The following is a 15,175-nucleotide window of genomic DNA, read 5'->3' as shown; positions in this document are numbered from 1 at the left end:
AAAAATGCCATAGACTGGAGGAAGCCTGGAGATGGAATTACAATGAGAAGGGCGAAAGCAGATATAGAGATGCAATCTGCAAATATAAAAAACTTATACTGGCCAAAAAAAACAAATTGTATTCAGAGAACATTAAATCAGCCACTAATTCCTCAAAAAAACTTTTCAAAGTAGTTCAATCTCTTTTAAGCTATAGACCATCTTCCAGCTTTCACCCTTGCCATGCGTTCTGTGATAAACCAGCTGAATCTTTTAAAAACAAAGTGGAATCAGTATACAGGGAGTTCTATTCTCTCTGCACCTCCTCTGGTTTGAGGGCAGAATCCTTGTTTACAGACTCCAAACATTGGAATGATGTAATTTCCATGTTTTAACTACTGATCAAGGGATCATTTTAATTAAGCACATTAAGTCAGCCGCCCCCTCGGAGGGCTGCCCAACTAAGGTAGTAACAAGTCTGGCAGGGAGGTTTGCCCCAGCTCATCGATTCTGATGAATATCTGCATTTCAGCAAGCATTTTTCCATCGTAATGCAAGAAGCTTCCAAACTGCCTCTACTAAAAAAACCTTCAGTGGATCCTATGTGGTGAACCATTTTTTTGGCCAATATCACCGCTTCCGTATGCAGCTAAGTTACTTGAAAAACATCTTAATACCTGTTTGTCAGACTATTTAGAAGAGGATTCCCTTCTATATAATGCACAGCATGGTTTTAGAGCAGGCCATAGTTAGAGACTGCACTGGTAGCTGTCAGAGGAAAGATTATATCTATTAAAGATGCCAGAGGAAGAGGAGGGTGTTCCTTTTCAGGGCTCGACAAATGTACTCACCCGCTCGCAATTGCGAGTGAATTTTGTGCAGGTCGAGTCAGTTTCAAGGCCTACTTGACCGGCCTGGTGAGTGCTATCTGGTAGGTGCAGTAGCATGTGGAAGGCTCTAGGTGGCAGCATTGCGGTGCGGTGCGCGATGAAGGGCTTTAGGGGGCAGCATATATCATGCACACACGCACAATAGGTGGAGGGCAGGTGGTGTGGTGCGCGCTGAAAGGCTTTGGGGGGCATCATGCACGCACTGCCTATTGTTTGGGTGCCAGGGCTGTCAATCTTGTAGCGGGCGAAAGCGCTACCAATGACGGCCCTGGCCTGCCTCCGTACTGTGCTGCTTAAAGTGCAGCAGTGACGTAGCACGCCACCACGCGCTCTCCTTGGTGGAGGCGGGACTCGGGACAGAGTGCAGGGCGATTTGGCAGAGGTGAGTCAGTTTTGACAACGTTAAATTTCTTTTCATCAAACGAGGCTGAGCTGAGCTGACTGATCCGTCATGTCTCACCCTCACAGGTCAGCCCCCGAGTCGTGACTGGCTGCATTATATGTTCACAGCTGCTGCTGTGAGACTCAGCCCAGGCCGACCGCAAAACTTATCACAGTAGTGTCTTTTTGATTTCGCTGAGGAAACTAGTCACTGTCTGAGTAGGGCAGCTAGTGGCAGTTATTGTTCTTTGCGCGCCACTGCCTGTGTGCGAGTTCACCGTGCCATTCTGCAAGACTTTTCAGTCTGTGAGTGTGATTCATGACTGACGTGTTCTGCTTGATTTATTAATGTAATCTAGCAGCCTGTGCCTGCAAGTACGATTTAGAAAAGGGGGTGGTGATGAACAGAGTGTCTGAGTTAAACAGACCACTCTTACCCAGTCCAAAGATCAGGGCTTCATCCATCACCGTTATTTATCTCACTGCCCCATCCCAGCTCAGAACCTGGCTATATGCAAATCAGTCTGTCCCTGGCCCAGTGCATCATGGGAACAGGGCAGACTAAACTACCAAGCCAATTCTTCACCAGAAAGGAGACAAGCTACCGGGGACCGGTTTCTGGCATTTCAGCCTTCTTCAGCCCGGCTTGCTTGAATCCTGATGGAGCAGTGAGAAAGGGACTCATGTCTGAGTATACCCTGCCACACCTATAGTGGCCAAAAACGATTTAGAAAAGGGGGTGGTGATGAACAGAGTGTCTGAGTTAAACAGACCACTCTTACCCAGTCCAAAGATCAGGGCTTGATCCATCACCGTTATTTATCTCACTGCCCCATCCCAGCTCAGAACCTGGCTATATGCAAATCAGTCTGTCCCTGGCCCAGTGCATCATGGGAACAGGGCAGACTAAACTACCAAGCCAATTCTTCACCAGAAAGGAGACAAGCTACCGGGGACCGGTTTCTGGCATTTCAGCCTTCTTCGGCCCGGCTTGCTTGAATCCTGATGGAGCAGTGAGAAAGGGACTCATGTCTGAGTATACCCTGCCACACCTATAGTGGCCAAAAACGATTTAGAAAAGGGGGTGGTGATGAACAGAGTGTCTGAGTTAAACAGACCACTCTTACCCAGTCCAAAGATCAGGGCTTGATCCATCACCGTTATTTATCTCACTGCCCCATCCCAGCTCAGAACCTGGCTATATGCAAATCAGTCTGTCCCTGGCCCAGTGCATCATGGGAACAGGGCAGACTAAACTACCAAGCCAATTCTTCACCAGAAAGGAGACAAGCTACCGGGGACCGGTTTCTGGCATTTCAGCCTTCTTCGGCCCGGCTTGCTTGAATCCTGATGGAGCAGTGAGAAAGGGACTCATGTCTGAGTATACCCTGCCACACCTATAGTGGCCAAAAACGATTTAGAAAAGGGGGTGGTGATGAACAGAGTGTCTGAGTTAAACAGACCACTCTTACCCAGTCCAAAGATCAGGGCTTGATCCATCACCGTTATTTATCTCACTGCCCCATCCCAGCTCAGAACCTGGCTATATGCAAATCAGTCTGTCCCTGGCCCAGTGCATCATGGGAACAGGGCAGACTAAACTACCAAGCCAATTCTTCACCAGAAAGGAGACAAGCTACCGGGGACCGGTTTCTGGCATTTCAGCCTTCTTCGGCCCGGCTTGCTTGAATCCTGATGGAGCAGTGAGAAAGGGACTCATGTCTGAGTATACCCTGCCACACCTATAGTGGCCAAAAACGATTTAGAAAAGGGGGTGGTGATGAACAGAGTGTCTGAGTTAAACAGACCACTCTTACCCAGTCCAAAGATCAGGGCTTGATCCATCACCGTTATTTATCTCACTGCCCCATCCCAGCTCAGAACCTGGCTATATGCAAATCAGTCTGTCCCTGGCCCAGTGCATCATGGGAACAGGGCAGACTAAACTACCAAGCCAATTCTTCACCAGAAAGGAACAAGCTACCGGGGACCGGTTTCTGGCATTTCAGCCTTCTTCGGCCCGGCTTGCTTGAATCCTGATGGAGCAGTGAGAAAGGGACTCATGTCTGAGTATACCCTGCCACACCTATAGTGGCCAAAAACGATTTAGAAAAGGGGGTGGTGATGAACAGAGTGTCTGAGTTAAACAGACCACTCTTACCCAGTCCAAAGATCAGGGCTTGATCCATCACCGTTATTTATCTCACTGCCCCATCCCAGCTCAGAACCTGGCTATATGCAAATCAGTCTGTCCCTGGCCCAGTGCATCATGGGAACAGGGCAGACTAAACTACCAAGCCAATTCTTCACCAGAAAGGAGACAAGCTACCGGGGACCGGTTTCTGGCATTTCAGCCTTCTTCGGCCCGGCTTGCTTGAATCCTGATGGAGCAGTGAGAAAGGGACTCATGTCTGAGTATACCCTGCCACACCTATAGTGGCCAAAAACGATTTAGAAAAGGGGGTGGTGATGAACAGAGTGTCTGAGTTAAACAGACCACTCTTACCCAGTCCAAAGATCAGGGCTTGATCCATCACCGTTATTTATCTCACTGCCCCATCCCAGCTCAGAACCTGGCTATATGCAAATCAGTCTGTCCCTGGCCCAGTGCATCATGGGAACAGGGCAGACTAAACTACCAAGCCAATTCTTCACCAGAAAGGAGACAAGCTACCGGGGACCGGTTTCTGGCATTTCAGCCTTCTTCGGCCCGGCTTGCTTGAATCCTGATGGAGCAGTGAGAAAGGGACTCATGTCTGAGTATACCCTGCCACACCTACAGTGGCCAAAAACGATTTAGAAAAGGGGGTGGTGATGAACAGAGTGTCTGAGTTAAACAGACCACTCTTACCCAGTCCAAAGATCAGGGCTTGATCCATCACCGTTATTTATCTCACTGCCCCATCCCAGCTCAGAACCTGGCTATATGCAAATCAGTCTGTCCCTGGCCCAGTGCATCATGGGAACAGGGCAGACTAAACTACCAAGCCAATTCTTCACCAGAAAGGAGACAAGCTACCGGGGACCACCACCCCTTGTTGTAAATATTTTTGTCCACCCTAAGCGTGGAAGGGTATACTCAGATGTGAGTCCCTTGCTCATTGCACCATCAGGATTCAAGCAAACCGGGCCGAAGACGGCTGTAATGCCAGAAACCGGTCCCCGGGAGCTTGTTTCCTTCCCAGTGTAAGAATTGGCTTTTGTAGTTTGGTTTGCCCTGTTCCCATCATGCACTGGGACAGGAACAGACTAGTTTGCATACAGCCAGGTTCTGAAACTGGGATGGTGCAGTGAGCTAAAAAACGGTGTTGGATCTAGCCCTGATCTCTTGACTGGGTGAGAGTTTTCTGCTTAATTCAGAGACTCTGTCCCTCACCACCCCTTGTTGTAAATATTTTTGTCCACCCTAAGCGTGGAAGGGTATACTCAGATGTGAGTCCCTTGCTCATTGCACCATCAGGATTCAAGCAAACCAGGCCGAAGACGGCTGTAATGCCAGAAACCGGTCCCCGGGAGCTTGTTTCCTTCCCAGTGTAAGAATTGGCTTTTGTAGTTTGGTTTGCCCTGTTCCCATCATGCACTGGGACAGGAACAGACTAATTTGCATACAGCCAGGTTCTGAAACTGGGATGGTGCAGTGAGCTAAAAAACGGTGTTGGATCTAGCCCTGATCTCTTGACTGGGTGAGAGTTTTCTGCTTAATTCAGAGATTCTGTCCCTCACCACCCCTTGTTGTAAATATTTTTGTCCACCCTAAGCGTGGAAGGGTATACTCAGATGTGAGTCCCTTGCTCATTGCACCATCAGGATTCAAGCAAACCGGGCCGAAGACGGCTGTAATGCCAGAAACCGGTCCCCGGGAGCTTGTTTGCCTTCCCAGTGTAAGAATTGGCTTTTGTAGTTTGGTTTGCCCTGTTCCCATCATGCACTGGGACAGGAACAGACTAGTTTGCATACAGCCAGGTTCTGAAACTGGGATGGTGCAGTGAGCTAAAAAACGGTGTTGGATCTAGCCCTGATCTCTTGACTGGGTGAGAGTTTTCTGCTTAATTCAGAGACTCTGTCCCTCACCACCCCTTGTTGTAAATATTTTTGTCCACCCTAAGCGTGGAAGGGTATACTCAGATGTGAGTCCCTTGCTCATTGCACCATCAGGATTCAAGCAAACCGGGCCGAAGACGGCTGTAATGCCAGAAACCGGTCCCCGGGAGCTTGTTTCCTTCCCAGTGTAAGAATTGGCTTTTGTAGTTTGGTTTGCCCTGTTCCCATCATGCACTGGGACAGGAACAGACTAATTTGCATACAGCCAGGTTCTGAAACTGGGATGGTGCAGTGAGCTAAAAAACGGTGTTGGATCTAGCCCTGATCTCTTGACTGGGTGAGAGTTTTCTGCTTAATTCAGAGACTCTGTCCCTCACCACCCCTTGTTGTAAATATTTTTGTCCACCCTAAGCGTGGAAGGGTATACTCAGATGTGAGTCCCTTGCTCATTGCACCATCAGGATTCAAGCAAACCGGGCCGAAGACGGCTGTAATGCCAGAAACCGGTCCCCGGGAGCTTGTTTCCTTCCCAGTGTAAGAATTGGCTTTTGTAGTTTGGTTTGCCCTGTTCCCATCATGCACTGGGACAGGAACAGACTAATTTGCATACAGCCAGGTTCTGAAACTGGGATGGTGCAGTGAGCTAAAAAACGGTGTTGGATCTAGCCCTGATCTCTTGACTGGGTGAGAGTTTTCTGCTTAATTCAGAGACTCTGTCCCTCACCACCCCTTGTTGTAAATATATGTGCCTGCAAGTAGACATCCCCTGCTCACCTCGAGCTCGGTGCCGCTGCAGGGTGGGCTGAGTTGATTCACTGTAATGATTAGCAGCCCCGCCAGGAGCAGCCCCACCAGGAGCAGCCCCGCCAGGAGCAGCCCAACCAGGAGCAGCCCCACCAGGGGCAGCCCCGCCAGGAGCAGCCCCACCAGGAGCAGCCCCGCCAGGAGCAGCCCCGCCAGGAGCAGCCCCACCAGGGGCAGCCCCGCCAGGAGCAGCCCCACCAGGAGCAGCCCCACCAGGAGTAGCCCCGCCAGGAGCAGCCCCACCAGGAGCAGCCCCGCCAGGAGCAGCCCCGCCAGGAGCAGCCCCGCCAGCAGCAGCCCCACCAGGAGCAGCCCCACCAGGAGCAGCCCCGCCAGGAGCAGCCCCCCCAGGAGCAGCCCCGCCAGGAGCAGCCCCCCTAGGAGCAGCCCCCCCAGGAGCAGCCCCGCCAGGAGCAGCCCCCCCAGGAGCAGCCCCACCAGGAGCAGCCCCCCCAGGAGCAGCCCCCGCCAGGAGCAGCCCCTTCTAGAGCCAAGTCAAGTCAAGTCAAAGGATTTATATAGCGCACTACATACCCAGAGGGTCTCAAGGCGTTTAAGGAGGGGTGGGGAATTACTTGTCAAATATCCACGTTTTTAGTTGCTTTCTGAATGCTAGGTGGTTCTGGGTAAGGCGAAGGTAGGTGGGAAGTGAGTTCCAGGTTTTAGCTGCCAGGTAGGAGAAGGATCGACCTCCCATGGTGGTCTTGTTGATGCGAGGTACAGTGGCAAGGGCTTGGTTGGAAGAGCGAAGCTGGCGGGAGGGGGTGTAGAAGGACAGTCGTGTGTTTAGGCATTCTGGTCCGATTTCGTAGAGTGCTTTGTGTGCGTGGGTTAGGAGCCGGAAAGTGATCCTCTTATTGACGGGATGCCAGTGGAGGTTTTTCAGGTGACCAGAGATATGTTCTTTACGCGGGATGTCTAATATGAGCCTGGCTGAGGCGTTTTGGATTTGTTGGAGTTTTTTCTGGAGTTTAGCGGTAGTCCCGGCGTAGAGGGTGTTTCCATAGTCCAGTCGGCTCGTGACCAGAGCGTGGGTGACCGTTTTCCTAGTTTCGGTGGGGATCCAACGGAATGTTTTTTTGAGCATGCGAAGAATGTTGAAGCAGGATGAGGAGACGGCGTTGACTTGTCTGTTCATTGAAAGTGAGGAATCCAGGATGACGCCCAGGTTCCGTGCGTGGTCTGTCGGGATGGGTGCTTTTCCAAGGGCTTCTGGCAACCAAGAGTCGTCCCATGCGGAGGGGGAGGTCCCTAAGATGAGGACTTCTGTTTTATCAGAGTTCAGTTTCAGACGGCTGTGTTTCATCCATTCGGCTACTTCTTTCATTCCTTCGTGTAGGTTAGTTTTGGCGGTGCTAGGGTCATTGGTGAGTGATAGGATCAGTTGAGTGTCGTCCGCGTAGGAGATGATGTTGAGGTTGTGTTGGCGGGCGATGGCCGCGAGGGGGCTCATGTATACGTTGAAAAGGGTGGGGCTGAGTGAAGATCTTTGTGGTACGCCGCAGATGACTTCAGTGGCCTCTGACTTGAATGGTGGGAGGCGGACTTTCTGGGTTCTTCCGGTGAGGAACGAGGTGATCCATTCCAGTGCTTTTCCTTGGATTCCGATGTTTCTGAGGCGCTGTAGAAGGGTGCTATGGCAGACTGTGTCAAAGGCTGCGGAGAGGTCGAGGAGGATGAGGGCGACAGTGTCTCCATTGTCCAGTAGAGTTCGAATGTCGTCTGTTGCTGCGATGAGGGCGGTCTCAGTGCTGTGTTTTGCTCGGAAGCCGGACTGTGAGGAGTCGAGGGATTTGTTGGCTTCGAGGAAGGCGGCGAGATGGTTGTTGACAGCTTTCTCGATGACTTTGGCCGGGAATGGAAGGAGCGAGATGGGGCGGTAATTTTTGAGTTCGGTGGGGTCCGCTGTGGGTTTTTTCAGAAGGGCGCTGAGTTCAGCGTGTTTCCAGCTTTCCGGGAAGGTGGCGGATTTGAAGGAGCAGTTGATGACATCTCGGAGGTGCGGTGCTATGATGGAGTCTGCTTTGTTGAAGATGTGGTGAGGGCATGGGTCTGTGGGGGATCCTGAGTGGATGGAGTTCATCAGGCGGATGGTGTCCTCAGTGGAGATTGTGTTCCAGTCATTAGGGATGTTTGAGGGGGGTGAAGGTCCGGCAGATGGTTGGGTGGGTTGGTCTCCGGGTTGGTTGTCGAAGCTGTTGTGGATGTCTGCAATTTTGTTGTGGAAGAATGAGGCTAGGGAGTCGCAGAGGGCTTGAGAGGGGGTGATGTCGTTAGAGTTGGCCGAGGGATTGGTAAATTTCTTGACGATGTTGAAAAGTTCCTTGCTGTTGTGGACGTTGTTATCTAGTCGTTCCTTGAAGGCGGTTTTCTTGGCCTTTCGGATCAGTTGATGGTGTATGCGGGTGGCGTTTTTGAAGGCGTCCTTGGTGCTGGTGGTTGGGTCTTTTTTCCAGGCCTTCTCAAGGGAGCGGCAGAGTTTCTTGGATTTCTTAAGATCATCGTTGTTTTGTCGTTTTTTCAGTGGTGCAAGGATGTCGGCGCTGTTGGATAGCCAAAGGGTGAGGTTGGTGGCGGCTTGGTCGGGGTTTGAGGAGTGGGCTGGGGGAGCTGGTTGAGATTTGGATGGATTTCTTATGGACGATAGCGATTCCTCCTCCTGTGTGGCCGGTACGGTCTTGGCAATGGTGATGTCTGGGGCGGAGGAGGCGTTCATCCATGTTTCAGTGAGGAAGGCGACGTCCGGAGAGATGGTGTCTAGTAGATTCCATAGGTCAATGGCGTGCCTGTGGACCGATCGGGTGTTGAGCAGGATGCATTGTAGGTGGTTGGGGTCGGGAGTCTGAGGTGTGATCGTAACGGAGATGTTGACGGTGCCGATGAATCTGCAGGAGTAGCATGAGAAAGGTCCATGGGTGTGTCCAGGAGCGGCTTGGACGCAGTTGGGGGGACGGCCGGGGTTAAGGGCTAGGAGGGTGGAGGCATCGTAGGTAATGCGGGAGGGCTGGGCAATGCGAGGGCCAGGGGGTCTGGCGCTGGGCGCGGTCCAGGCGCGGACGGGCGTAGACGGGCTTACCTTTGGCGCACCTTCGGCGCGGATTGGGCGCGGTCGCTGCGCGTGAACGCTGCGCGCGGGAGTAACTGTCATATATGGATGGTGGAGGGGGAGGGGCGAGGGCGGCTCAGCTGGGAGGCGGGGCGGGTTTACTCTGACCACAACAACAATCAAAATGGCAGCGTAGCGCTGGGGGATAACGCGCAGGCACAAACAAAGTTACACTAGCAATGACAATGTAAAACAGAGCAAAAGCGGCAATGTTAAATGTCAGTAGAGCACAAATGCGCCAAGCAAGGCAAATTGCAGGTAATAACAGCGAGGCGCTGCACAACGATACCAGGTGTCGTCAAGACACTGGGGAGCGACCACTCGGCTCGGGAGAGAAGAGCGAGTCACAGCGTTATGAGGGAGCGGAGCGCTGGAAGTAGTCTGTGGGAGGGCGGCTCAGCTGGGAGGCGGGGCGGGTTTACTCTGACCACAACAACAATCAAAATGGCAGCGGAGCGCTGGGGGATAACGCGCAGACACAAACAAAGTTACACTAGCAATGACAATGTAAAACAGAGCAAAAGCGGCAATGTTAAATGTCAGCAGAGCACAAATGCGCCAAGCAAGGCAAATTGCAGGTAAAAACAGCGAGGCGCTGCACAACGATACCAGGTGTCGTCAAGACACTGGGGAGCGACCACTCGGCTCGGGAGAGAAGAGCAGCCCCACCAGGAGCAGCCCCGCCAGGAGCAGCCCCTCCTGGAGCAGCCCCACTAGGAGCAGCCCCGCCAGGAGCAGCCCCACCAGCAGCAGCCCCACCAGGAGCAGCCCCACCAGGAGCAGCCCCGCCAGGAGCAGCCCCGCCAGGAGCAGCCCCGCCAGGAGCAGCCCCGCCAGGAGCAGCCCCGCCAGGAGCAGCCCCGCCAGGAGCAGCCCCGCCAGGAGCAGCCCCGCCAGGAGCAGCCCCGCCAGGAGCAGCCTCCCCAGGAGCAGCCCCCGCCAGGAGCAGCCCCTCCTGGAGCAGCCCCGCCAGGAGCAGCCCCGCCAGGAGCAGCCCCGCCAGGAGCAGCCCCGCCAGGAGCAGCCTCCCCAGGAGCAGCCCCCGCCAGGAGCAGCCCCTCCTGGAGCAGCCCCGCCAGGAGCAGCCCCGCCAAGAGCAGCCCCGCCAGGAGCAGCCCCGCCAGGAGCAGCCCCGCCCGGAGCAGCCCCGCCAGGAGCAGCCCCGCCCGGAGCAGCCCCGCCAGGAGCAGCCCCGCCAGGAGCAGCCCCGCCAGGAGCAGCCCCGCCCAGAGCAGCCCCGCCCGGAGCAGCCCCGCCAGGAGCAGCCCCGCCAGGAGCAGCCCCGCCAGGAGCAGCCCCGCCAGGAGCAGCCTCGCCAGGAGCAGCCCCGCCAGGAGCAGCCTCACCAGGAGCAGCCCCGCCAGGAGCAGCCCCGCCAGGAGCAGACCCACCAGGAGCAGCCCCGCCAGGAGCAGCCTCGCCAGGAGCAGCCCCACCAGGAGCAGCCCCGCCAGGAGCAGCCCCGCCAGGAGCAGCCTCGCCAGGAGCAGCCCCGCCAGGAGCAGCCCCGCCAGGAGCAGCCCCACCAGGAGCAGCCCCACCAGTAGCAGCCCCGCCAGGAGTAGCCCCGCCAGGAGCAGCCCCGCCAGGAGTCGCCCCGCCAGGAGCAGCCCCGCCAAGAGTAGCCCCGCCAGGAGCAGCCCCGCCAGGAGCAGCCCCACCAGGAGCAGCCCCACCAGGGGCAGCCCCGCCAGGAGCAGCCCCGCCAGGAGCAGCCGCGCCAGGAGTAGCCTGCCTGCTGCTCAGCCCATGCTCACCTCACAGACATCCAACATTTCATTGCATCGCCACCACACGCAGCACATTCACATTGGCTGAGCAGCAAGGGCCAAAGCAACAGGGAAGATGCACAGATGAATGCAGCAGATATATCCCATTACCACTCCTTCAGAGGATTATATGAGACCACTGTCTCCTACATCTGGCATTTCTTGCACTCAATACAATTACCATGAATTTACAAGAGCAGTCAAGACTTTTCTCAACCTTTAACAGTTCCCGTGTTCCTTCTCCCTGTCCTAGGGCAGCTGCAGGACACAGACTATGTGTGAATGCCCTTCCATGTGATGCTGAATTAATGATGACCTCATTCTGCCCTGCACTTACTGACACACAGTCAAATGCAGGTGCTCAGGTACTTACTCTAGTGTCTGGAGTCTGATGCCGGGGTGTTTCAATCCTTCACATAACCGCTTCAGTCCAGCGTCCCCCAGCGCATTATGTCTCAGGCTCAGTTCTGTGAGAGATGTCATTGTACTGAGCACAGAGGCGAGATCTGCACAGCATGAACCCGTCAGGGAGGTCTGGTCCAGCCTACAGAGAGCAGAGAGACACAACAAGGAAGCTTAGTGTGAACAGAGGGCCTGTTTCCTGTAGCTCCATACATGCTGAGCTTGGCGCTGTGCACCCATGCACCAGCAAGTCACAAACCATGCCCTGAAATCCCACTGCTGAGCTGACTGCTCCCTCTCCCCCTTCTTAAACCCCTTCAAGGCGGTTGTTGCAGCCTTTGATGGCCTACCTCATCCGTTACTCATTCCATCATTTTAGACACTCTTTCGTCTCTTTCTCAAACTCACTATTCACTTTCCTCGCTCCTCAGTCATATTTATTACTGGGCACAGGTTCTGAAATCATGGCTACTTCCACAAAGTGCAGCCTTTCTAAGGTAGGTATCTTCATGCGTGCTGCACACACCCTGCTCTGCAATCCCTATCACTGGAAAGGCTTCCCACACACATGAACTGTAACTCAATGGCATGCCCTGGGAGCCCTGGCGGGTATTTTCAAGCCTTAGGCTACAGATTGCCACAGGTGTCCTTCGGGTAATGCATATCACTGCCCCAGGGGCAGGTTCTATATCCGCTCTTCTGGCTTGTACGGTGCAATGTGGCCTTTTCCATCTTTTCCTTTTTAGCTCCAGCACATTAACTATTTTGGGCATGTACTATAGCCTGGTTACAAAATACTGTTCGCAATTTAAACAGTATATTTGAGGCCAGTAAAGACTTTTATGAAGTGCCCTATGGGCCATACCTACTGGCATTTTAATGGTTCATTTTAGCATATGCAACAGTTAAAAGGCTTTTTTCTTATTTATTAATCCCATTTCAGGAGTTGAAGAAGTTTTTCAGACTCCTATAATGGCATTCCCGATTCATACCTACTCAGTATCTTGAAGAGGCTTGTTGTAGGCGTCCCTTCCAAATACTAAACCTGCCTCTAACGCATCAATCTTTTGGAACTGGATCGCTTATAACACATTACTATTTTACAGATATCTTTAATGAGGTGGTAACCGATTTACAAAACAGAAGACATTCCCTTGTGACCTCCTTCTCTTTGTGAACGTAAAAAAAAGGTTTGTTAAAGAGGAGGCATTGGTACTCAGTGCGAGTACTAATGTTAATGCTAATGCAAGTGACATAGTGATACTTACCCTAAAACTAATAATATTAACAATGCACGTCACATGCTAGTACTAATGTTAGTGCAATCTGCACACTAATACACTAACACTAATGCTCATATTAATGCATGCCACATGCTAGTGCTAATACTAATGCAAGCCGCGCAATAGTACTAATACTAATAGTAATGCTAATCACATACTAATATTACAATAGGAATATGCTACTTACCAGTATGCATCTATTCTTGGCATGTAGGGCTGCTGACATTCACATCTGTGCATAGATCGCCGCCTAGTGTTGGGTCCGGATGATTGCACATTGTTGTCCTGGAAGAGTCTTCGAAGTATCACGAGATAGGTGGCTCCTCCCCTGGACTACAGTGCGCATGGGCATCCTATCCATCCTCAGATTGTTTTTCGCCATTGTGGCAGAGATGGAGTGTGGTACAGTAAGAGATGTCCATGCAAGAAAGTAAGAGTAAGAATGAATGCTACAGCTGCGACAGGCACCGGGGAGGAGGGCGGGCGATATGAATGTCAGCAGCCCTACATGCCAAGAACAGATGCATACTGGTAAGTAGCATATTCAGTTCGAGGCATGTGGGCTGCTGAATTCATATCTGTGCATAGAATGTATAGCAGTCTCTCCTCTAGCGGTGGCTACCTGTGCCAGCTGCAGCAGTCTGAAACAGAGTTTTTAGAACAGCCTGTCCTACAGCAGCTTGCTGTTTGGAATGTACATCTACACAATAGTGTTTTGTGAAAGTATGTATGGTAGTCCATGTGACTGCTTTACATATTTCCTCTAGAGGAATGTTTCCTAGGAAAGCCTTGGATGCCCCTAGTTTGCGTGTGGAATGCGCTCTTGGGGGAACTCTTAAAGTGCATTTTGCTTTAAGATAACATATTTGAATGCACTTAACTATCCATCTGGCTAACCCAGATTTTGAAATGGGGTTTCCCTTGTGTTGTGGTGAAAAGGCAACAAACAATTGTTTAGTTTTCCTAAAATCCTTAGTTCTATTGATGTAGTATAGAAGAGCTCTTTTGACATCTAGTGTGTGTAGAGCCCTTTCAGGTACTGACTGTGGATTTGGAAAGAACACTGGAAGTTCGATTGTCTGATTGATATGAAAATGGGATACCACTTTTGGCATAGATTTAGGGTTTGTTCTAAGAACTAGCCTATTTGCATGTATTTGGATGAATGGCTCTTGAATAGTTAGGACTTGCAGCTCGCTAACTCTTCTAAGCGAAGTAATTGCTACCAGAAAAGCTACCTTCCATGTTAGGAACTGTAATTCACATGAATGTAATGGTTCAAATGGTGGTCCCAATAGTCTGGTTAAAACGACGTTTAGGTTCCAGACAGGTGAAGGTGGGTGTTTTGGGGGGATTATTCGTTTGAGTCCCTCCATGAATGCTTTAATTGCAGGCACTCTAAACAGTGAAAGATGCTGCCTGTTCTGAAGATAAGCTGCAATGGCAGCGAGGTGTATTCTTATAGACGAATAAGCTAGATTGTAACAATGTAGGTGCAAAAGGTAGCAAATTATATTTTGCGTTGAAGCATCTAGAGGGTTTATGTCATTGGTATTACAGTAAATGACAAAACGCTTCCACTTTGCTGCGTAACAAGCTCTGGTAGTAGGTCTTCTTGCCTACTTGATAATGTTCATACAGTCCGGAGGTAAGTTTAGGTACCCAAACTCTAAGATTTCAGGAGCCAGATCGCAAGGTTCAGTTGTTGCGGATCTGGGTGCTGTATGTCTCCATGGCTCTGAGTGAGAAGAGTGGGTGTTAGCCGCAGTCTTTGATGAGGCCCCACGGAAAGTTCTGGAAAAGTTGTGTACCATGGTTGCCTTGCCCATGTTGGAGCAACCAGGATTAGTGTCAATGAATGTTGGCGTAGTTTGCGTGCCACTAGCGGTATTAACGGTGCTGGGGGAAAAGCGTACGCAAATTTGCCTGATCAGTTCATCCATATCGCATTGCCCTGCGACTGCGGATGTGGAAACCTGGCGGCAAAGTACTGGCATTTTGCGTTTTCCTTTGTGGCGAACAGGTCTATCTCTGCCCCCACTGTATGGTTGTAGCACTGTGGGATGAATCTCCCACTCGGGCATCTGTTGGCTGTGTCTGCTGAGCAAATCCGCTATTTGGTTGTCCTTGCCTGGGAGGTGTTCCGCCATGAGAAAAATGTTTCTTTGAATGGCCCACTTCCACATGTTTTGGGCTAGATGTGATAGCTGTGGAGAGTGTGTTCCTCCCTGTTTCTGAATTTAGTACATTGCTGTCATGTTGTCCGTCCGGATCAACACAGTCTTGTTGCATAAATGTACTTTGAACGCCTTCATTGACAGAAAAATTGCCATCATCTCTAGCAAGTTGATGTGCATTTTCTTTTGTTGTGTTGTCCAAAGGCCCTGCACTGTGTACTGAAGAACATGGGCTCCCCATCCTATCAGGGATGCGTCCGTCGTCAACACTATTTGTGGTACAGGCTCCTGGAACAGTCGTCCCTTGCAAAGGTTTTGTGGATATCACCAATGCAGAGAGTTG

At 51.8% G+C, this 15,175-nt stretch overlaps 1 protein-coding gene across 3 annotated transcripts in view; it reads right to left on the bottom strand.

Annotated features, from left to right (window-relative positions):
* The window catches only part of LOC147709847 (NACHT, LRR and PYD domains-containing protein 12-like), a 275,583-nt gene that overhangs the window by 133,280 nt on the left and 127,128 nt on the right, over positions 1–15,175 (bottom strand). For all 3 annotated transcript variants that reach the window (XM_086928309.1, XM_086928307.1, XM_086928308.1), the window contains exon 7: positions 11,344–11,514. In XM_086928309.1, coding sequence (XP_086784435.1) covers positions 11,344–11,514 — 171 coding nt within the window. The remainder of the gene's footprint in view (positions 1–11,343; positions 11,515–15,175) is intronic.

This window comes from Lissotriton vulgaris, chromosome 6 (genome assembly GCF_964263255.1).
Source record: "Lissotriton vulgaris chromosome 6, aLisVul1.2, whole genome shotgun sequence".
In the NCBI taxonomy this organism is placed as follows: domain Eukaryota; kingdom Metazoa; phylum Chordata; class Amphibia; order Caudata; family Salamandridae; genus Lissotriton; species Lissotriton vulgaris.
The sequence above is the reverse complement of the archived record's forward strand: the minus strand, read 5'-3'. Positions and strand labels throughout refer to the sequence as shown.